At 39.6% G+C, this 24,600-nt stretch overlaps 1 protein-coding gene across 3 annotated transcripts in view; it reads left to right on the forward strand.

Moving 5' to 3' along the window:
- Window positions 1-3,841: 3,841 nt before the first annotated feature.
- LOC121953068 (RNA-binding motif, single-stranded-interacting protein 2-like) overlaps window positions 3,842-24,600 on the forward strand; it is a 38,405-nt gene continuing 17,646 nt past the window's right edge. For 2 of the 3 annotated variants that reach the window (XM_042500009.2, XM_042500018.2), the window contains exons 1-3: window positions 3,842-3,997; window positions 17,087-17,250; window positions 24,130-24,188. In XM_042500009.2, coding sequence (XP_042355943.1) covers window positions 3,926-3,997; window positions 17,087-17,250; window positions 24,130-24,188 — 295 coding nt within the window. In that variant the 5' untranslated portion in view covers window positions 3,842-3,925. The remainder of the gene's footprint in view (window positions 3,998-17,086; window positions 17,251-24,129; window positions 24,189-24,600) is intronic. The other variant, XM_088084313.1, reaches the window with a different exon arrangement.

Here is a 24,600-nt window from a genome sequence, read left to right on the forward strand (position 1 = left end):
TGAAAAGGCATTTAAATATAGCAGAAGTAGATAAGAAGCCAGAGAGTCACTGACGAGGCAGCCATGGATAAGATGTGAAAGGTAACTCCAGGACACTGCTCATTCACACTCCCATGGCAAATGTTTAGGTTTAGTACCCTGTCTGTGTGTCTGTGTGTGTGTGTGTGTGTGTGTGTGTGTGTGTGTGTGTGTGTGTGTGTGTGTGTGTGTGTGTGTGTGTCTGCTGTTTTACAACCTTCGTCTGTGACCTTCAGAGAAAGCTGCAGGATACTGTCAGCATGGGCACCAGATGCACCGGACCAACTGCATTACACCATGACCCGTCCACATCACTGGATCACTGCAGATGTTTCTATTTTAGGCCATTTACAAGAAATTATCTTAGTAATGGACTGCATGTGCTTAGCTGGTGGTTGCCTCTAACTACACCCTTAAGAGTTTGCACTTGGTCGGATTCAGTATGTCATGTGTGAAGCCTCTTTGCATCAGTGTGGTGCTGCATAATTAATTACATCATGTCAATGGCAAGAATAATGGGTTGCATGGGAGGAAGGCAGCAGGATCGCCAGCAGTTTAAGTCAGATAGGGCAGCACAAGCGGAATGATGGACTGTTGATCATTTGCTGCTACAGTATTAGTCTACTTAAAGAGGCTGTAAATGGCAATTCAGAATATTAATATAGCAGCAAACAGCTGTTTGCTGTGTAAAGTTATGGTGAAGTAATGGTATACTAAGTCAAGAATAAATGTGTATCTGAGTATCTGAGTTTATCTGCTTTTTGTTGTTGTAGACAGTCTGGCCCGGGCGTGCTTTGTCGCTGTGTGTATCCCACTGGCCACCGCTCTGTGCTGCGCTCATATGGTGGTTACTGCTGATAAAAGCATCAGTGCCCTAACATAAGTGGGTGTTTTAAAGTCAACTCAATACAACTTTGTGGGTGTAAAATAACCCAAATCTTCCGCATCGTTGGGCCAATAAAGCAAGTGCACCGGAGATTTCCACCAGCCGAATAGCTAAATTCTATTTTAGCCTTGCACTAACTTGAATCTAAATAATAAATTATGAAGATGAATTTATCATCTTTCGTAATATCATCGGACTGATAGTCTGCTGTCATTTTGCAGTAGTTGTGTCGCTCAAAAAACTGTTTCCACTGATTTACAGACTTTTCGTTCACAATGTAACTTTATGTGAGAAAGTGACCCCCCCACACCACCACCACCACTACTATTAGCTGCATTAGCACTGTTGCCTTTGTTAGCTCTCTTTATGGAGTTAGCACCGTTAGCTGCTGGCTCAGCAACCTCTATGTTGATAGCTGCATGTATACAGTCCAAATACAGACTCTGACACACGTAGACATGCTCTGAATGTTGCATACTGCTCTTTTAAAGCCCAAATTCATATATTTTTTTAAGTGTATTTACTTACCTGTAAATACTATATGTTGTGTTTTGGATATAGAATACTCTTTTTAATCCTTTCAATAGATCAAATGAAAATATGCTGTTAAGTTTAGGTTATTACAAATGTTAACCAGCTGTATCATCAATTGCAGGCAGGTTGGCCATGGCAAGGAGGTTCACAACACAACTGAGAAGTGGTATAATGTCTCCACACATGTTTTCTCCACACAACCAAAATTTCGCAATAGGTTTACATCTTGATGTGTCAGATGAGTTTTTTCACTTCTTGCTTTAGTTTCATTTTACACTGATGAGGTGATGCCTGAAACAGAAGTGGCCATAGCAAAGGAAAACCTTCATAATGACATTATTTCTATTGCGTTCCTTTTACTGGCCCGTGTGAACACATTTTAAAGGTTGAGTAGGTCGGGTAATGTTCATAAATCGTATTTTATGGCATAGATAAAACAGACCATGACATGAATGTGTCGAAATCAAAAGCGGAGAATTGTTTCTGTAATGTATGATGTCATCTTTGTGTTTGAATGGCTTCATACAAAGACTGGCTTTGCTTTTATAAACTGCTGAACTTAACATTCAATCTGTGTTTCAAGGGAATTTAAATCCTACAGAATTTACTTGTTATAACAATATATGGATTATTTTGTTTGTGTAATGAATTTCTACAACAAAGTTTAAAGAGTGCATGGCAATCACTAGAAACAAACAAGAGAAAGGTTAAGCAAGCAAAGAAGAGGACAGCGGCAAAACCAAAGAGGGTACACACACTCTCTGGTTGGGTTAAAAGGTGGTGGAGTTGCTTATAGTATGAGCTTATCACAGATAATGAGTCTAAATGCTATCATAAGCATTTTGAGCGTGACAGATGTGCACTGATTCAACATTATTGCAGAGAAGGCATAAAAATATGACATGACAAGCTGAAATTGTCTGGCATGATCCTTCATTAATGGCATTACACCCTCTTGGAAGTTTGTACTTTTATATGTTGACTTGTATCTCCAAAACAATTTTTACAATTTGGCTGTAAATGTCTTATTACAAGATCCTCCTCTAGCTCAACTGTTTTTGATATATAAAACCATGTCCGCTTACTCCTGTGTTTATATAAAAGTGTGTTTTCATACAACTTTAATTTTTCCCTGGGCACAAATATGTAAACAGCACTACCACCTCTCCTACACTGGAGCAAGACACACAGGCTTTATAGAAAATTAGCCTCATTGTTGTTTTACAATTCCTTGTAGTCGTTAAGCATCTTTGTTTGGTTTCATGTCTCTTTGTGGTAATCCTTTGCCATAATTTTGTGGTTATCTCTTCATGGTCTTTATGGTTTGAGTCTCTTTGTGGTCAGCACATGTTAATCTGACTGACAATTTGGGGTTTGAAGACCAGGGCACCTGGACACTTATACTACGACTTATCTTTTTTTTTTTTAACTGCAAATTATGTCAGGTTTTGTTAACTTCTGTTTTTATTTAATAAGGTGATGTTTTCAGTCTTTTCATACCACTTCAATCATTTTATTGTAGCAAAATGTATTTATATGATTATTACATTATTCTATTGGGCTACCAAAATTACAGGACCTAATTTATAGGCAACTGGACTTGGCTTGGGTTTCTTGAAGACGTTGGATGAGAGGTAAAAAGGTCTTCTAGAAACTTGAGCCGTTGCCCACGATTTAGCACGTAGAATTACCATTTTCAGGATGACTAAATTAATTTGACTTTAATTTGTATTTGCAATATTAATCATTTATGAAGAAACACTGAGACTTAATAAAAAATAATAATAATAAATAATACTAATGACAGAGCAATAAAATGGTTGCTGTGCTAAAAAAAAAGAAAAACTCACTCTACAGCAGGAAATGACATAAAAATCAATGCTCTGTGCCGAAAATTCACTTTACCTCAAAATAAAGCGTGTTTTTTTACAAAATTGACATGGTCACAACTCACTTGTGGTCCTTTCAGAATGCACCTGTGACACACTTTTGTACCGTGACCCACCGGTTGGGAACCACTGATAAATTATGTACAGTGTATTTTAAGCTTTTACTTATTCAAATAAAACTGACTGGGATCTGATTGTTGTTACAGGAATAAATTAATATCTCCAATGGACTGAACTGATGTCAAGGAGAAAATGAAGGACCCCCCCCCCAAACAGAAACACCCCAACCTAGTTCAACAAGCGTTTTGTTTTTAAAAGTCACAGCTCTAAGAAGCTTCTTCCACACTCAGTGAGAGAAATAACAGTGGGCGGTGAATGAAGTCGAGTCGAGCTAATCCCCTCGGCTCTGTGGACCCCCTGCAGCCCTGTGAAGGACCCCCAAGTAGCCCAGGGGCCAGCGGCGGGGGCCCCTGTCCTGCTGCAGCAGCAGCACCACTTGCAGTCAAGCAGCGGGACTCCAGGCACTCACTTCCCCAGCTGCTGACGTCAGCTGGCAGCCTGGGCTGTGCTCGCCGCTCCGGACATAGCGCCGAGAAAAATGCTGCTCTCCGTACCGCCAAGGGCAGGAATCAACCCATACAACGGCTATAACAGCAGAAACAGCAAAAAGGTAAACGCTTTCGGGATTTTCCCTTATTTTCGGTTTGTTCGCCCTGCAGGGCAACACGCCCGTGTCTGTCGCGACAGAAAAAGGCTTGTGACAGTGAGCTGCAGTGTCCTTGAAAAAGCGAAACGTACTGAATTTAACTTCAGACTTCGCGGAGTGAAAATACAGCGTCCAGAGCAGCCGAGCTCCGCGGGCTGTGGAGGTGGGAGAATTAGCCTCCGCTCGGTCCTGTCATGTTGGACGCCTGGTGTTTTATTTCGTAGTATTCGTGCGTGTGTAGTACAGTAGAGGATGTCGATACGGCTCTGCTCACTCATTTGAAAAAAAGTCAATGGTGGGGAGCAACTTTTCTGGGTAACTGTACCGTGTTGGGATAGCGCGTCTGTGCTGGATGTGTTTGTGGAAGTGGGGGTAGGGTGAGAGAGGCGGGCTGAGAGGGGAACATGTTACAAAATGAATTCTGCTTCTTCGCCCGAGAGCTCCGGACTTCCATATCTAGTGTAAATCAGGTCTTCATTGTCTCCGCTGCCGCGTAAGTTTGCAAAGTTTTTTTTTTTCCTCGTTTCCCATCTGAAAGCGGAATATGCCCCACCCCTTGAAAAACCCCACCAGACCATGATGACTACATTCCCAGAATTATGAATCGCGCTCTCGTGGTTACATTCAATGTTGACACTTTTGTAAACCATATGTGAGAGAGGGATAGCCTACTCTTAAATAAGGTATGATTTTGCAAAATTAGGAAAACATTGAAAATGTTTTTAAAATGATTGTGGTTACTGGTGGATAAAGTGATATTTTAGAATTAAATACAACTTTTTTTTTCTGAGCAGTGTATAGGTTGGTTTCGACATATTATCTGCCTTCTCTCTATGGTGGCTTAGAAATGATGGTTAAAGCTCTTTTATTACACATGGCTACATTATGTTGTGATTTCACATCTGCTGGATTCAGTAGCTCCTCGTGTCCTTCTGCTCTTTTGCTGCTTTCGTGTGCTCCTGATCTCTAAATGGCATTTGGAAAATGCATATTGACATATTGTCTTTCTGTGATCTTGGGCACCGCCTGGCTGCTCATCCCTCCTAGATCTGATGTCAACACTAGTGCCTATCTGAGGCAAACAGCATTGAGTTTGAATTGTGTGTTCTATGCACACACACACGCACACACACACACAATTTGCAGTTTATTTTAATGAACTCAACTTGCATTTTTACTGAATAGATATTTATATGCAGTTTTTTTTTTACTCGAGCTGCTACTAGGATGGACCTCATTTCATTGCTGTGAGGAGACAATTTGAAAAAACTATTCCTTCCCTAAACTATTAGAGCAAATCATTTTTAGCTACCAGGGTCCAAAAAAATGTCAAATGTCCCTTTCAAAAAGGAAGTACATTGTATGAGCAATCAGGAATGTCTTGTGAGAGTCAGCATGTTCGCTTTCATTCTTTTCTATTCGGCCTGTTTTTTCTGACAAAATACATAATAAATGTGTTATATGGTATAAATAAAATGGCCAATATCAGCCGACTTCTATAAGCTTAAAAAAAATAGCTGATTTATTGTTTAAGTATTTATATTTATATTTATAAGTATAGCAAAAATGCCAAACATTAGCATTTTATTTTTGTAGTATTTATGTCTGTGTTTTGAAATGATAGTCAGATAAGCAATATGAACACAGCAGCACAACAGCTGGCTAACTTACTATAGCACAAAAATATAAGCCAGGCTCTGCCCAAAGGTTAAAAAAAAATCCAACAGTGTTGCCCCCAACATGTTCAACTTTTTCTGTAAGCAGAAACTGATACAGCGCCAGTGCAGTTAGTTGAGTGAAGTGTATTATATTGATATGAGTATAGTATGTATGTGTACATTTTAGTTTCTGTCTTTTCTGCCAGTTTTACTGTCTGTTTTGAAAAACTCTCCACGCACGTCTTTGTAAGATCAAACTGACAAAAATACAACCCACACTGAGTTTTCCAGGAACCCGTGATAATAATAAATAAAATAAAATAAAATAAAATAAAAATATGAATGATTAACTGAAATATATAATGAATTAAGATCAACTTTTTTTGATCCCATGCATTGAAAGTCAAATGTCACAGCAGCAGTACAGTCATGCAAGAAAAGACACGGACATAAGTAACATTTAAAAAAAGAAAAACTGAAAAAAGATAAATATGGATAGATAGATAGATAGATAGATGGATAGATGGTATAAGGTAGTGTTGTCAAAAATATCAATTAACCGATAAATATCAAATCTAAATATTTGAAACTGTTTCCAAACTGATTCTCAGCAATATCGATACAGTGGTACTAGCTGTTTATTCTCTGTTATTTTTTATGTTTTATACAGTCATTCTGCTGTTCTCTGCAGTTAACACGTTAAAGCCTTCTTTGATTTATCTTTTAACGTAAACTTAAAATTGCATGGCCTCAACGTAAATTTTTCCCTCTGGAATTGAAATTGACATTTTTCAAGGTATAATATCGAAGTTACGAATTCAAGTATCATGACAACACTAGTGTAAAGAAAAATAGAGTGGTAGAGTGCTGTAAAACACTGGCTACATAAATAAAAAAATATTACAAAGTAAAACATCATGAATGTCAGTGGTTCTCTACTAGCGGTGTTTGAGGGAGTTCCAGTTTCACTATTTAATCCATTCACTATCGAGGTGAGCCCAATGTGAGTAAGAGTCAGACGTGACTATTGTGATTCCGAGAATTCTGATCTTTATCAAATAAAAACCAAAATCTTTTCAGATGGAGGTTCTTGAAGTTAAATTTTATTGAATGGGGGCAGTGACCAAATGTGTATCAATTTAGGGTTTTTCGACATGAAAAGGGTTGAGACACAAATGAAGCTTGAAAAAAGGCTTGAAACACAGACTGTAAAAGGAAGTCAGGTTTTCTCCTCCAGCTGCTTTAGTGGTCCCAAGCATTCTATTTCGTGGAGCTAAAGTTCACAGAGAGGTCAAGTTCCTGTGTTGTGATTCCTAACGTTTTCTCCTCCCACATCCACCTCCGCGCTCTCTTTATCTCCTGCTCACATTCAGCCGTACCTGAGTTGCACGAGTAAACAAAATAAAAGCCTGATCACAAAATAAACACGGCGAGAGATGAGAAAAGAGCTCTTTGTGCGCGTGAGATGATTACCGAGCCTGACGACTGAGAGACGTTTGGTTCTGTTGTGCTTTAAGCCAGCTGCTCCTCCCCTGACTCAGCACCTCATTTCCTCCCTCAAATAAATAGAATTAATGTTCTCAAATCAAATTTGGTCGGTTTCCGCGTAAAGCTTCCTGGATGGAAAAATAACAGGAGGCGGCTTGTCGCTTCTCAAGGCATTGCGCGTCTCGCTCGGGGGCTCATCGAATGGCCTGTTTTCGTAATCATCAATCTGATTTTTGTTCTCATGTTGGCAGGAGTCCTTTTCAATGTCAACTTCACTCTGTGATTTAAAGATCACGATGCTTCAACATTTAATCCACTGGATCAAAACACAACTTGGAAAGAGATGACAGAAACACATGAACTGGAGCGCTAAATGGTCACGCAGATGTAAAGGGTTTCACTAAAAAAGTCGCGCAGACATGGCAGAATAGCAGAAGTGAAGTTTCCCGTGCTTCTTTCACCCTTTCACTTTCACGTGCACAAGTGTTCAGGCGTCACCAGTGTTTCCTAATTCTTGCTAGACATTACTCATAGTCACACTCAGAGTCTGACTGCTGTGTGTAGCAGCAGTTGCATTTACTGAATTTATAACAATGCTTTTAAGCAAAAGAGCCTAGTTAAAAAGCTCACATATCGACATTAAGGCACATAAAATATGATTCATTTTTTACCTTGTAACATAAATGCCTCACATTTAACACCCTGATCAGAATAAACAGCTTTTTTGGTAAAGTCGGTCCGTCATGTCACAGATCCTGTGCTCATGGTTTATTAACATGGAGTCTGTTTTTGTAAGTCATGCAGAGAATATAGTTTGTTTGCTGGCCAAAAAAAAAATCCAGAATAAATTTACAAAGAAATTGCTGCAATAACGACATGTTATGTACTGTATATTATGAATTATTCATATATGATGTCATACATGTTGCAGTGAAAAAGTCCCTGAAAACTGAATAGGTCTCTCAGTAAGGGTGAGCCCACATCATGGTTGCATGTAATAATAGATATTGGACAGGAAATAGTTTAAAACTTGGTCATGTTCAACCCTGACAGTTTGTATTTAGCTTGCCTGCTTTGGTGAAATCATGCCCTTCAGCTATTCACAGGTAAACTGTCCAATCAGGGGGGTTTATTTTAAGCAGACAGTGATTAATCACTCTGCTCTCCTCACTGGAGCCGAGAGCATTCTCACTGCAGCAGCAACCTGCAAGGAAATTGCAGGTATTAGTGAATCATTTTCATTTGGATAACTTTGGCTTCAAGACATCTTATTGCATTAATTTAGACTTCTGAAGCAGATTTTATTGGTGATTTACAGCAATGTGGCTGTGAAGTGAATTTTCAGTTCATTATATGGTTTTTAATTACCACTGTCTTGCTCCCAAAGTTGAATCACTAGTTATCTATATGATTAATTGCGGACAACAATCGTAAAAATGTTGCAGAGCAATATTATTGGGGTTCAGAAGCTTGAGACTTTTTTTTTCGCGAAGTATTTGACCAAGTTCACAACTTTTCAATAGCCGTAATCCCATAAACATATTTTTATGCTCATTTTATGCTCATTTCTAAGTACTGCATTAGAAAAATTGTAAGGAAACAGCAAAATTTGATAAAACTTGGAAAAATGGTTTCATGCCCGCATGAGATGGTTTTACCTTTGATGAAAAAGAGCTGATGCGAAATAGGATATGGAAATGTCTTTGCCAAAAAAGTTTAGACCCAGTGAATGTTTAACTTTAATGTCCTCTTGTCTACAGAAGGAAACATGGCCAGTACTAGCTGACATGAAAGAACAATTCAAACATGCTGTGTTAAAACAGATTCCTAAAGATGTCTTTTCTTTTTTCTCTTATAGACGGGTAAGATGGCCAAGGCAACTTGTTTCTTTTCCCACTCACAAAACCTACTTCCTTTACTCTGTTTACTGGCAGATCAAAGCTATGCTTAAAGCACAGCCTAAAGCTTATACCACCAATTTATGAATTTTGAGGAGCCTAGTTTATTCGCTCCATTCTGTCTAATTTGGATTTCTTTTTCACATCAATCGCAAATTTTGCTTGAAATTCCCTTGACAATTGAATGAAACTCTAATGATGACCGTGAGTGCTTATAGTTCTGAAGTGGATGTTCTCTTACAGGGTAGTGCCTCTCAGCCACTATCTAATCTCAAAAGTCATCAGTCGTGTCAAATGTCAGGCATCAAGTGTTCTTGAATTGCACTAACAAGGGTATTTTTCCAAACAGTTCCTCAGTATATCTGTTTTGCCCTGCAGCAACAGTGTAACTTTGACCAAAAAAGTCGAGCAGATGAAATCAGCTCAGTTCAGTGATTGATCACTGTATCCACAGTGTGTCAAACACAATTCAAGTCCATGCAAGTATATTTTCAGACTTGAACAGAAACCAAAGGATGTCTGGGAGGTAGAACATCAATCTGAAAGCATGTGTTTTACTTTGTAAAGTATCATGAATCATACATAGTTTGTAGTAAATGGGCAAAACATTGAAAGCCAACATTTGAAAGCATTACACTGAAATAAAAAACTAAGCATCCATTTAAAACATTTAAAATTAGACCTCACTTAGTCATCACACCTCATTAACATCTACACACTAACACCTAAAATATGCATTTACTTAGGATTAAAAATGTTCTTTAGCGTTGCTGAGTGTGACGCAAAAAAGTATTTTTACTTAAACCATAGATACCTCAATAGTAATGTTCTGAATGTTCTGACTTAAACTGGAAAATTTCAGACTTCTTAAAGGTATGGCTCAAAATTTAATGATGAAAGGAAAAGACAGAAGCAGTTTATTTTCTACAAGATTTGTGCATGTTAACACATTAGTAGATTAATGCTGCTCTGAAACTCAAAGCTTGCCTTTAGAAAGACAGTTATTCTCTCCGTTACAAGTTTCACCTTGACTCTTATAAGCCTCATCAGACAGTATTTATTTGAATCAAGCGACTGTACGCAGGTGAAATTTTCACGTGACGGAGGGTCCACAATGCCTTTTAGCCGGTTTTTACAGCCCAGACATTTATAGCGTGGTTGAGACTCACAGCTCTCATCAATCCTGTTTCCAGTAGCAGCAGCAGGCAGCTGTTTCCATCAAACAAGCCCTGATAAAACCACTGTACTCGACCTTTTCAGGTCCAAACGGCACTTGAAGAAAAAGACTTAAGTGATTTAAGTGAATATTGGTAATTACTGATGCAACTGCACAGAAATCAATGCAACCACATGTACATAAGGTAACACAGTAATGCTGTGGCACTTAAAATTGTGAAGCAGGACAATTGCTACTGAATTACAGTAACTAATTCTGACACAGAATAATTACACTGACAAACCAATGCAGCATATCTGATAAGCGCATCCCCTAAATACGAATCTTTTATCCATCAAGTTACCAGAAACATGTCTTCTTCCGTTTTTGTTGGATGTGTAGGTATCTGACAAATGAGCTTGTTTTGTTTTGTTTTTTTTTCCATTTTTGTTTTAGTTTGCAATAAGTGCCAAAGAATGCAGTTCCTCGTAGGACCACTTGAGGCCGGCTCCAAAGGCGAGTCAATATCTGAGGACCTCAGTGTTAAAACGCACAACTTAACAGCAGAAATAAACATGTTTACAGCCTGATACAAAAAACAGTGTTGGACTCGAAAGCTAATTTGCCTGCTGGGCAGTAACCCTACAACTAAGATCTTATTCAGAAATTTAACAAATTCAAAGCCCATTATGAATTGAAGGCAATTCCTGTATATTGATAAGAAAATCCAATGTTGCTTGTGCAGTGACCAAACAGTTTCTTTCGGGTTAAAAGATTTGCTTGATAAGTTTATTTTAAATGTATTTTAAATAACAAAATAAATAAACAAAACATTTTTATACTCCCAAATATTGATCCCAGTACCTTCCTCAGAACTCTATCAGAAATCGGGATAAATTAACTACATAATAATCTTGCCTTCGTTAAATTTTCTTTACATGCCAAAGATAATTTCTGTCAATAAAAGGCACTGATCATATATCAGATATGCTCACATCTGCATGTTTGTAACAACTTCACATTTTGTTAAATACATATAACTGCTGTCCACAGGGCTACGTTTTTCATTTGTATATTAAACCAGCTGTTCCGCTGCAGTGACTCTATCCTCTCTGAACTCTTCTGTGCCGTCGCCTTTGTCCCTCTGGCCCATCGCCAGTTATATGTTTATCTATCTCTCTGTTTAATGTGTCTGATGATTTGGATTGGTCCCTGACTTCAGTGCCAGCCGCATGAACCGGCCAAGGTGAACAGGTAGAGAGGGAGGCAGAGTCCTTGGAGAAAGCACAGCTGTCAGAAATCTGATGCCAAGTACTGCAGTGATGCCAGACACTCGGTGTGCCTCACAGTTTGTTAGATCTCTAGCTGAGCTGACGGCCAGTGTTTGTCGGTATCCGTTTCCAAGCTCTCCGGCTTTGGCCACCTGACCCGGCCTGGAAGCTGTGCATGTATGTGCATTTGCAGTGAGCGTACTCATCAAGGTGTGATTAGCAACATTAAGAGACAGAGTAGACAGAGACTGTCTGAAAATTAATAGGTGCCTATAAAAAGACAAAAGGAAGGGGAGGGTTTGAGACAGAAAGGAAGGAGGATTCAGGAACGAGTCTCGACGTGAGTTTGGTGTCCCTGTCACCTGGTTGGAATGCAGAGCTCCTCATTCAAATGGCTGTGTGATAAGATCAGTAGCAGATACGTAGGATTTCCTGGCTGCGCCATACTGCAGTTTACTGCTTTATAGTCATACAGTTCTCACCTAACCCTAACGTAAAATGACTAATTTATGTTTTTCCATAGAAATCTAATAGTATGGAAAAATAAGCAGTTAAATACATTCTTGCCACTATCATTTTTATCAATATGGCAAACAGAAAATGATTTGGTTTTAGTTTTAAATAGCTCTTTTAAAATGTTAATCAAAGCTTCAGCAGCAAAGATTTTAAGTATTTAATTATTTTCCCATGACTCATTTTCCTTGCTGGTCTCTAAAGTGGAGCTGGTGCAAAGCGGCAGCTCAGAACAGTAACTCTATACAAGCCGGAAGCTGCGTGCTCTTTCAGCCAGGCTATAAATCTGTGCATTAGCATGTAAGTCGGTCAGCTGGTCAGACAGCCATGGCTCTTTCCTGCCTGAGGAGAAGACAGGCAGCCAGGATATGGGAAGGCGGGCGGACCCCCCAGCAGCCAGGAAATCCATGGAATTCTGTGGGTCAAACTGGGGTCAACTGGAGAAGCCCCCACAGGGGGAGACGGATATAAAAACAGAGGTGGAGTGAGACTAAAAACAGGGTTGGAAATCTAAAAAAAAAAAGATATAGCAGAAGTGTCCATATAAACCAATCAACTCTTGGTATCGTATTTTGAAGTCAACACATAAAAAGAAAGCGTAAGTTTACTGATGTACTGAGAGATCAAAGTCAGTCAGCTCCCACAGCTTTCAGTATTTGAGAGAGACAACTTCCTGGTGGCTTCAGAATATTGACGTGAGTTTACATCAAGGTAGAGGAAATGGTTTTATTTATAGCAGTGTTCTTGATTTCTATCTGAAGTTTGGTCCTAAAAATATCCAGTGATATTTTTTTAAGCCTTTTGTTATGAATTTGGAATTGTTCAGCAGGGGAGGTGAAATGCAAACCCATCCAGACCCATATGTTGCCAGCGCAAGTTCAGGTTTCAAAGGTTTTTAGGGTTGCGTCACTGGTAAGAAATACCTGACTGTAATGCTCAAGCTATCCTTTCAGATTACAAAGAACTGCCACTGAGATATAGAAGAAATGAAACCAATCATATTTTCTTACTTTCAGTATAATGGAGAAAATTGATTACTGAGGGAACTGAATGTTTGGTTAAAGATTTGCTAGTTGTTTAAAAGGAGCTAACGATTTGAAATTACTTAAATGATTAGTGGTTTAATAAATCAGTCAGTCATTTATTAACCAAAGATAGGAACTTTCACTGTTTCTATTTTCTGCTGCTCTGTGTTTTCTCCTATTGCAAACTGAATATCTCTGGTGATTTTGGACTGTTGGTCAGTCAATACAATCAATTTAAAGACATTACCTTGGCCCATCATAATTTTTCACACAATTTCCCAGAGGTGGGATCTTGGTTTATTGCAGTCCTGTATTAGATACATGATATGATTTGTTTCCAAGCCCTTGTTGCTCTCTCAGCAACTACTGATCAACTAATCCCAAAACAATGCAAGAAAGTGGTGTTTCAGCATGGGTTTTTAACAGAACACATGCAAATTAAATGCATAAGAATGCTGAAAAAGCCTGAAATGTAATCACCAACCAGCAGACTGTTTCAAGCTTTTTCTGAATTGATTAGTTCAGTTTGGGATGTTTATCATGTTATTCCATTACATTTTAGCAGTTTAAAGGTTGTAAATAATATATTTTGACTTTTGACTCAACAAGAGTTATTGCAATCAAGTAGTAGGTGCAACGTGTGTGTGTGTGTGTGTGTGTGTGTGTGTGTGTGTGTGGTGTGCGTGTGTGCGGTGTGCGTGCATGCATGTGCATTAATGCATTTGTGTGGTTGCAGACTGGCAATTTCAGTGGTTTTGTAGCAATGCTGTGTTCCCAGTACAGTCTGGAGCTTGATTGGGACTTGGCACTCTGGTAAAGAGTGTGTGAACGAGATTACAGGTCTCTGCTGTCCCATTCTTTCATTCACAAATTAGCTGCCTCCAAAAATGTATTCATCGTGAATTACACTGTGACAAGATAGATAAACTCTTTCAGGCAGGCTCATGCTGTGTTTGTATGTTTTGCGTTGGCCTTGAGATTGTTCTTGTCTGACAGGAATGTACAAACCCTTTTTGGAAATAAATAGTAAGTGCTTTATTTATTATTCTAATTTACAGTGTTGGACGATTGATAGAATAAAATAAAAAGAATAAAAAAAAATAATGCAGCTCAATTTGCTTTCAAAAGGACGTTCATTTTTATGCTATAGCTATTATGTCCTTGCTCTGAATGAAGTGCAAAATATTTTAGATCATTCTTGTTTTAATTTAGAACATGGGTGGTCCATGCAGCCAAGGTTAGAGGTATTTTAACTGCTGGAAATATTGTTTTTATTCAATTGGGCTTATGCTACATGACCAGAGAGAACAGATGAAAAGGACTGTGGCATTTGCTTATGTTAAGGATGCAAAAAAACCTACAACTACCAGAATACATTGTGCCTCACCGGTCCAATGATGCTCAAATGGGGATGTGTTTACCATGTTTACAATAAGAAACCATATATATGCCCCTCACCTTTGTGATATTCAAACCCTCAAAGGGGAAATTCACTGACAGCACACAAAGTTCTTCACACAACTTCCCAACACAAGCTCACAAGTTCAATTTGAACTAAGCATAAAAAATGCTCCTGCTGGCGGTCGACATAATGCGAGTTGCTTTTCCGAAAACAATATGGTGGACAGCTGTTAACAAACAATCTCAGATTACAGTTTAACAGTAGGCTAAAATATGTTTCTGAAAACATTTTAGGTTAGAAATTGGCAACGCAGTAACAAAATAAATCTTGGTTTATATTTGACAAATAGCCCCATTTCTGGTGAGATGCAAGGAAGGACTGCCACAAAATACTGTGCGTCAGCTTTCAAGCGATGCTTATGCATTGTTCAAAGTGTAAGCAGAAAAAAAGTTTAAGAGAGAAACGGAACAAGTAAGAGATATAAAACAGACATAACCACTGTAACATATTCAGTGGCCTCCATGCTGCTTTCTACCGTTTACTAACTTGTTGTCCGGCCTGTCCGTGACATTGAATGTCACACACCAGTAAAAAAAAAAACACAAAAAAACACACACACACACACAAAGGAAGGCATACGCGTCTGCTACAGAGCTGTGTACAAAGCTCTGGTCTACTGGCAATGGGAAGGGAGTCTATCACCTATTTTTAGGGAATTTTCTCATGTTTAAGAAACCTGTGTACACATGCAAATTTTGGTGTAAAAGGAGTATAAGATGCATAAGACAAAAATAACAAATCTAATATCTACATATACATAATCATTAAAAAAAACCAATATGCGCAATATTTTAAATGCAATTACAAAACATTCTGTCTGTGCCTTTTCACTAGGGGACGTGCAGATATCTCTGGAATGAAAGAGATGAAAGGAAAGAATGCACACACCTCTTCTTTGTTTTACTCTGAGCAGGTCGTGTCTCAATCTCACCTAACGTGAGCAAACACATGCAAACTTTTCAGGATTTTTCAGCAGTACAGGAAGAGAGGATTATCATCAGAAAAACGAGCCTGTTGTTGAAGCCGCTGCTGTGCTGCTGGCAAAGGGTCAGAGGGGCCGTCTGAGAGGGGCTCCATGCCTTATAGATGGCGTCTAATTAGCGGGATTGGTTGACATTGCTGGTGGTCCTGGTGTGACCGTGACTTCCTGCTGGGCTTTTCCTAAACACCACCAGTCTGATCAGTGACCCTCTCTGCTCTCTTGAAATTAACCCATTGTCCTCTTGTCGCCTCAGTCCAATCGCTCTCACAAATGAGGTGCTCCACCCTCACAGCGCTGGGCTCAAGCAGAAAACATATTTGCTCTTATTCCTTTGGAACAACACTGAATGAAAACATTTGGCTGTTAGTTTAATGTGATTAAAGTCATTTTCTCACAGCAGACAGACACAACATTTGCCAGTTCTGGCGAGCCTGGTCTGCACTCAAGTGTTGCTATTTATTGCCTCAGTCTTATTTGGAGAACAGCCAATAGATCTATTCCTGGAAAGACATGTCTTTTTTTTCCAAAGTGATAATGAAACCACATCTATCCCAATAAAAAAAATATTCCACTGTATGGTTACACAATCTTTTGTTTGATTTCTCCAAGGAGAAGCACAATCCCATAGTGAGAGGTGGTTGTTGCGCAAGAGCCTTTCATGTTCCTAGTGGTGAGTCATCGACCAGTTGACTGCCATAGTTTACGACTAGTATTCACCGGCACCTAGTCCTCGAGGAATGATAAAACAAAACAAGCCGACATAGGAAATGAGAAGGAGGCTCAGCAGTGGTTGAGGCAAATATCAGATCATGACAGATGGTTGCAACATGAGCATGTTACTACTGACATGCAGTGACTAACTTCTGGTGTGCTGATGTCACTTATTTCATTGAATTCTCCTTGTTTCTGCTCTTTTTGATCAATGGACTTAATATATGAGAACCAAACTGAACCCAGTTTTTGTATTTTGCCACATGTATCTTAACTGTTAACCGATACTGTTAATCAATATAATTAGTTTGTGGGAGAAATGTCAGAAGGACAGTGTTGAACCTGAGGCTTCTGCAAGTTTTGGGTGACTGAAATGCAACTTTGAACACATGGCAGCGATTTATTCAGAAATACCTATTTTCAGGGGTTCATATCTAGTGTATTATTTCATTCTGCATCATCAGACTGACTAAATGTTAGTTTTAGAGCTTTGGAGCTTTGGTTTTGATATGCACCACAAGATTTTTTTGGTGCTTTCAAAAGTGAAAAAGAAGTTACTCAACATGGAGAAAGCATAAGAGGCCCTTTTTCCCTATATGGAACAGGCAGCCAAGAGGCCCCACATTCCCCTCAGAAAGCAGTATTGGTGAGTGTTGACATGAGGGCTGTATGATATCGCTTTTCGCAGCTCCCACAAAATCATCTGTCTCATGCAGGATTACTTTCTATCTATCAACATCTCTGAACACTCCTTTGACTTTTATTCACTTTGAATAATAACTGACATGGCTGTGTTTGTCTAGTGTTTCCTGGTGTTTGAGAATATTAAGTTTTCACAATGACTTCTTTTCATGCATAGTCAACTAATTCTGTTTCTTTCTGATTACAGCAGGCCTATGTGTCCTCCGGCCATCAGATGGCGCCCCCCAGTCCCAACACCAACAGTAGCAGCAATAGCAGTGGGGGAGGGGAACAGCTGAGTAAAACTAATCTCTACATCCGCGGCCTCCATCCAGGGACCACAGACCAAGACCTGGTCAAGCTATGCCAACCGTGAGTGATTTTCAAACTTTTGTTTTGTTGTTGTGTGATGGTGTGACAATAATGAAACTGTAGTGTCACACCAACATGTTTCACTGTGCTGATTGAACTTCCAAAATTCCACATCATGAGCTTCATTTGTAAAGACAGAGTGTGAGATTTTGAGAAACACAATTATTCTCTTTCTCACTGGGGCTGCATAAAAAGATCTGTATCACTCTCATATCTGTGCTAAAGCTAGAGCCAGGAGACAGTTATGTTATCGTAACGACTGAAACCAGAGGGAAACAGCTAGCCTGACTCCCCCCAAAGGTCAAAGGTCCTGTTTACGCCTGGTATTAAACATGCATCTTTAGTGATTTGTGAATTGCTACAAGTTCAGGTTTGAATGCACCAAATTGTTCCTCTGTACATTTTGAGATCTGATCTTTCAAACCACTTAAGGTGGTGGTCTGGGCCACATACGGCCACATTGCGGACATCCATCCTTATCTGACTCTTTGAAAAATAAGTAAACTTTCTTTTACTGCCGTTACAGGTTAGATGCAGTGCTTAAGGATCATCTATAGACAAACAGTCAGTTTAATGTCTGCTAGGTCAGCACAAGCTAATACAGTAGCAGCTGCTCAATAGTTCCAAAAAACTCACGCCAACATTAAGACAGCCTGACTGTCACTGAACCTGTTAAAAATTGTTAGGTAACATGAGCTGTGTGAGGCTTACAGTTAGTCCTGTCACCATGTGTCTGCAGCCAGACTCTAACCAACTGTCCCCGGCACAGAGCTCACATTCCTGCAGCAGTAGTCTCTTAATAATGATAAAATTATTTAGACTACGTGTTTATTTGCATATAAAGCGAGGAAGTGAGATCCAGTAAGAAGCGGCCAGTCAAGACACATACGGAAACGCATTCTAATATCAGGTGTGACCGTATAGACTATGAGCTGTCCACTTGATGTCAGATCACTCAAGATGCATGTTTATATCAGGTCCAGACAGGTCTAAAAATATATTCTTGCCAGCAAATCTCCTCAAGAGTTAACAAGTTTGTTTTATCTATTTACATACAGAGATGTATAATCGTCGATTTAAGATTTTGCGGGACATACAGTATATTCTGTAATTATGTCTTGACAAACACAACCTCGCGATGACATCAAGACTCTGGGAAGTCACTCTTTTAGGCTGTTATTTGTCATGAAAAAAATGTGACGTCACACAACGTGATGTATTCTAAAACAAACCATTTTTCTGCTACTGTAGGAGTACAAATACAACTTTTGAGTAATGACAGTAGCGGCAGATTTTTGCACTTCTAAGAGATCCAGGTGAACTACTTCACCTGCTTCTAGTCTTTTTGCTAAGCCAATTACCTCTTGGTTCCAACTCCACAAGAGTGGTAGCAAAGAATATTACCACAAATTTCAAACTGTTCCTTTAATGATAACATTTCATTAAGATAGGCCTGTTTGTTTATCGATTACAAACTCCAAATGATTATGTAACAAAACCCTAACAATGCGTTATGTAAGTAATGATAAGTAAGTATGAAAGTATGAAGGCTGATGGTAAAATATGACATGGAAGGAAAAAAGAATTAGACATGTCCATAGTCTGCATTAGAGCCTTCAGATACATTTAAACTCTAGTAAAAATGTATCAGGTTTAGCGGGCGCCCAGTAGCTCAGTTGGTAGAGCTGGTGCCCCATGTACAGAGGCCAGTTCCTTGCCCCAGCAGTCGTGGGTTTGATTCCGGCTTCGGCCCTTTGCTGCATGTCATCCCCTCTCGCTCCCCCTTTCACACTCAACCTGTCCTATCAGAATAAAGGCAACCTGTCCTATCAGAATAAAGGCAAAAGCCAAAAAAAAAAAAAGTATCAGGTTTAGGAGTTGTTAATACTTGACTGTATGTCAGTATTGTCACGGTTTGGTTGTTTCGCATTAATGGATCAAAAAGACGAAGGTATTGGCCTCACAGTGTGTTATTATCCCTTAGATCAGACTGTAGTCTGACTGCAACTGGTAGTACATTCCAGTCCACCACAACTGGAACAAGTTTTCTTTTGATAGCTATCTCTGATGCTACTTTGGAGAAAAAGTCATGTAGAAACTTAACCTCTCGAGAGCAGATAACATCTGTGCCATGTGCAGCTATGTTCTTCATGTCGGACACATGAAATTAAAGTGTTTAAGGCCATAATTTTATGTTCAGAAAAGGAGCTATTCAAACAGGAAGAATGAAAAGTGGTTTCATGAATAAGGATGCTGAATTACCACAACTGATGTCAGTTTGATTAAATCTTGACAATCACAGGAAAACACAAAAAAATGTCAGCAAAACGGTAGAACATTGAAGGGAAACGAATGCAGTCGGGAAAAGGAGTCACGACGGAGGTGAAGAAGGGGAGAGGGGGCCAAAAAAGGGTTCAGCATGTTGCCTCCTCATGTCCTGATCTAACCTTTCCCTTTTTGTGAGGGTGAAATAGCCCCATAGCAGACCCCTCTGCAAACAGTCTAGCCTTTATAGTATATCAGCCCCATACACACACACACATATATACACACCAACCAGTAATAGAGCAGCCAAACTGGTTTTGGCTGCTGCAGGTCAGGGCTGTGCTCTATGTCATAGGAGTGAACCTCAGCCGTTCATTCGTCATCTCCACAGGTCATTCACAGTAACAACACACCTCTGTGAACAAGCACTGGCGTTAGTTAATAAAACCTGACGTCATAATACCCACCCCGCAGTCCCTCCCTCAGTAATATTTGCATGTCAATCTTCAGTTAAACCACTCTGACCCTACATAAGGAAGCCTCAAATCAACAGTGCAAATTTACACGGCTCGTATTTGATAATCATGTTAATAATTGAGTACACACACAATGTCTGGAACAATCAAAGAAAATCTGAAATCCGCAGTTGGTATGTGAAACGCAGGAACTAACAGAGAAGTCATTGTGGGGTTGTTGGAGAAGATGAGAGGACTGAGGCTTTAGGGGTGGGTGGGAGGTCTACCTCTGAAGGGGAAACTTAAATGAGTGGGAAAAGAGTAGCATGGCCTGCTGGGAAAGAATGTCAGACAGCCGTATATGGGTCAGAACTGTCTTTTAAGTCCCTGTGGTCTCCACAGTGTGGTGGGCTGCTGTTCTGCTGCAGAGAGGCTGAAGTAGGAGGGTCACATAGTCACTACCTTCAGACCTTTGAACTCTCCTAGTGTGTCTGTTGGGAAAACATGAAATACAGCTTTTGTTTTTCTCTGTCATGCTTCTAAGTAAACTCCAAGTGATCAATAGGACTTCAGTATTTTTCAATGTGAAGGTATGGTAGTCAGGAAACTCAGAGACATTGTGTATGATTGTGGATCAAACTTTAGCTTAATATTCATTAACTTTAACTGGTTTTGTAAATACATTTTCTTTCAAACCTTTTATCAAGAAAGTTGTGACAGCAGGTGTTTTTTACCTTTTGACTTTGTAGCCCCCTTAACAATGCCTGCACAGGGCAGGAATATCACACCATTATGCCGCCGTGCCGTAAGTAATGTACGATCGTGGAATGAGTTATCTTGTCTGTAATCCGCTACAGGAGGTATTAACAGTGCTCAAAGTGTCTGGATAAACAAGACAGCCAGCAGGACGGGATCTTTGGCGGTACGGGTGCGATGTTTTGATGACGTGTTGTGCATGCGATTCACTGCAGGAATTTTAAAAAGCAGCTAGTAGCAGTTTATTCAAAGAAATAGAACATCAGCCATAAATGCCCACAATTTGGGAAAACACTGAGATTCGTGAGCTCCTTACCCTCCAAGCAGAGGACGAGATCAACTGCCATGTAATGTTATGCCATTGTTATTGTTTAGAAAGCCCTCCTGCAACATATTTTATATGTAACACTAGAGGCTGATGCTGTTGTCTTCAATGTCACGCCCCTTTTGCTTGCGGGATGCCAGAATACATTCTAAAATTACACACTAAAAACAAAACTACACGCGGCATGATGCAGCCGTGGTTTGATTCTGTGTAAAAATGCAAAGACGGCATAAAGAGAGCTTTGTGGGATATCTGTGTAAAAAGGGCTTGTGTGTGGGTCATTGTGGCAAAATGTGGTCCCGAAGACCCCTATAGTAGCGAGAACTAACACAGAAACTGTTTTGAGTATTTTGCCAGGTGTTTATATCGGTCTGTCTGTCTGTGGACAGATTTTGTCAACATGATAGTGTCACAGCCATACAAGACACAGTCATGAAACTTTACAGGTGTGTAGTAGAGCCCTGCACTGGGATTGCAAATCCTACAGGTTCCGCAGGGCCCATCTCAAATCTTGCGGGAGTGGGCGGTGTTTAAGTTGCTGTGGGGGCAGACGGTCAAAAAATAAACAGCGGGTCCCGGGGTTACCAGCAGAAGGGTGACTCCGAGTGAGGTTGAGAAGGAAATCAAAGCTGGAGCTTATGAAACAAAAGGAAAACAAGGAAAATCAGACATATGGAATAACTTCAAAATTGTTGTTGACAAAGAGGAGAAGGAGCTGGAGTTAATGAGAATAATGGAAAAGTGTTCACGTACAAGGGGCACAAATCTGGCAGCGCTGGGTTGTGGTGACACACCTGCTTTGTGCTCCCCAGTCAGAGTAAGCGGTCTTTCAGAGACAAAGTCGCAACTGGCACTAACGAGTTGAGAATATTTTTTAAGTGTGTACCAGACAGAAAACAGCTAGAAAAACATGATGCACAGTGTCTCATATTAGCATGTATTTTTTTCCAGGCAGAGATCATTCACAGCTCGCTGAGGATTGCTGAGATGAAGGGCTCTAACCATGAGAGAAAAAAATATTCAGCACATGATTAAACACTTTCCATGTCTAAACAGCAGAGGCAAAAACACAGTTGTGCATAATACAAGTTGTTTGAAGACAAGACAGTATTTAAGCTGTCTTGGCCAAATATTTTTTAGGGCGTTGATAGAACAGAGAGATAAAAAGAAAGAGGCGAGGTGCGGCATACTGAGGCATTGATGGGTGTGTGTGCACTGAGGAGACCAAAGCTGAAGATTGTATTTATATATTATATTTACATTATTGGGTTGTAAAAGAAATTTTAAAAAACACAGAAAAATACTGTGGTATATTACACAAAATATTCAAATTTGGACTCATAGCGCATTTTTTTAATATTCAGCCTTTTTTTAATCATAGTATATTTAGTTATGATCTTAAAGACTTTCAAAGTCTTTCAAAAAGCGCGTTCCTAGGCTTAATACCAGTTTAAGAGATTGTTCCTGACAAGCACTGCTAGCAAATGAAACCAGAGCAAGTCAGTTTTAATTGTTTAATGCCTAATATTAGTTGAGAGGAACTTCTTAGATGGTTCATCCACTTAAGCCCCACATGTGAATTAAATTCCTTTACTTAAACTACAAACCTTTGGATATTTTCGGCAGTTTTTGAAATGATGAATTTTATCTAAATGTTTGTGCTAAGAAGTCCAGAGGTATGACCAAAACAAATGTCAAATTCCAGTTGAACATGAATGGGTTAAATTACATTAAGTGCTTGTCTATATATTCATGCCTAATGACCACTTTGCAGCTGTTGGACGGCAGTGGCAAACTATAAACAAAGCCTATGCAAAGGTCATCTGACTATGTGGCAGTGGGTGATGAATTATTAATTTGTGCAGTGAAGAGGTGTCCTTTATAACGCATCTATCCTCACGGTAATACGATGAATGCACACATTCAGTTGTGGTCTACTGTGATAGTTGATATCAATATTGTGCAGATATTTATCTGTTACCTTGGAGGAGAAAAGGCCGCAACATTTTGGAATAAATACTTTAGACTCCGGTGTTAGCCATGACACATGTCTCTGCTGTGACCGTCCAGCCAGATCTGAGTCATCTGGGCAAATGTCCACTGAAACGAGGCGGGAGTGTAGGACCCAGCGGCGCGCTGCGATGTGAGGGTGGAAAAACAGAGTGAGGGAGAGGGATGTGGTGGGAAGGAAGGCAAAACGGAGGGGTGAAGCATCGGGTTACAGTGTACATTCCGCCCAGACGCCATGTCGCCCAAACAGAGGAACTCACTGGCTAAATTCACCAGACAAGGGCAGGTCTATTATACTGTAGTGCTGATGCACCGTCTTATAACACTGCATTCCATTAGTCTCCACATCTTACATAACACTTCTCATTTACTGCTTTTAAAGGTGATTTTCATCACATGAATATTTTATGATACTGCATTAATGCATTAATTGATTCTCCTCTTTTACTGATTTGCCTTTGTCAAGTTTTTCTATTGACAACGGTGGACTAAAATAACAGGTTGAAACATGAGCTTATATTTCACACACCATTTCACTTCTTTTGTGTGCAATTAAATGGATCACGCACACTGTAAGTTTCCCTGAAAGTCAATATTTGCAAGTTAGACATCGCTAGTGTCAACACTTTAAAGCTTTGTTTGAGCCAAAAATACCCAAGAGCAGAGCTGTATTTAGTAGAGGTGTGTGTTTGTTAGTCTGTGTGTATGTGTGTGTGGTAAAGACAGGCCTGGAACAAATTGTTTTTGGCCCTGGGGTGTTGTCTCCTGTCCTGTCTGTAGAAAACAACGCCAGGGGAGCAAAGTTACTGTACAACTGCCTTCAACAGCCAACAAAGTCAGAAAGGTGAAGGTGGACAAAGTTTTCTGTGACACCTACGATCATGATAAAAAGGCACAATTGATTGCGTGAGAGAGTACGTGTTCATGTTTACACCTGTAGTCAGTCACACAGCCTCAGGAAGTATAGCAGGATTGGTATGCAGACGCAAGACCAGATTCCTCTTGTTGCCCTATAGTCACCTTGTATGTCATTGACCCTGTTTTTTGTATTTCTGTCTGTCCCCGCAGGTATGGCAAGATTGTGTCGACCAAGGCCATCTTGGACAAAACAACCAACAAATGTAAAGGTGAGTTACACTGTAGTTCTAACTTTACTTATCACACTTGTTTTGGCTAATACTTCAACTACGTTTTTTAACATATTCACTTTCTTACAGAGAGTGAGATCAGAAGATCATTGTTTCTCATACAAACAATGAAGCTAAAGCTGGCTAAAAACAGTGGGAAACCGCTAGCTAAAAAATAAATAAATTGAGGCTGGTGTGGAAATATTGGAGATTTTATTTTTAGGCTATATTGCCCAGCCCAACTGTTTCCCCTTGCTAAGATAATTGCTGGCTGGCTTTAGCTTTATCAGACCCCCATTGTGCACCTCGCATTGATGCCAATTTTCGTGGAATTACAATTCTCAGGTCTGTAATGTCTGTCAATTAGGGCTGCACCTAATGATTATTTTTTTAGCGATTAATCTATCGATTA

This window comes from Plectropomus leopardus, chromosome 2, assembly GCF_026936395.1.
Source record: "Plectropomus leopardus strain MGB_pleo_1.0 chromosome 2, ASM2693639v1, whole genome shotgun sequence".
Classification (NCBI taxonomy): domain Eukaryota; kingdom Metazoa; phylum Chordata; class Actinopteri; order Perciformes; family Serranidae; genus Plectropomus; species Plectropomus leopardus.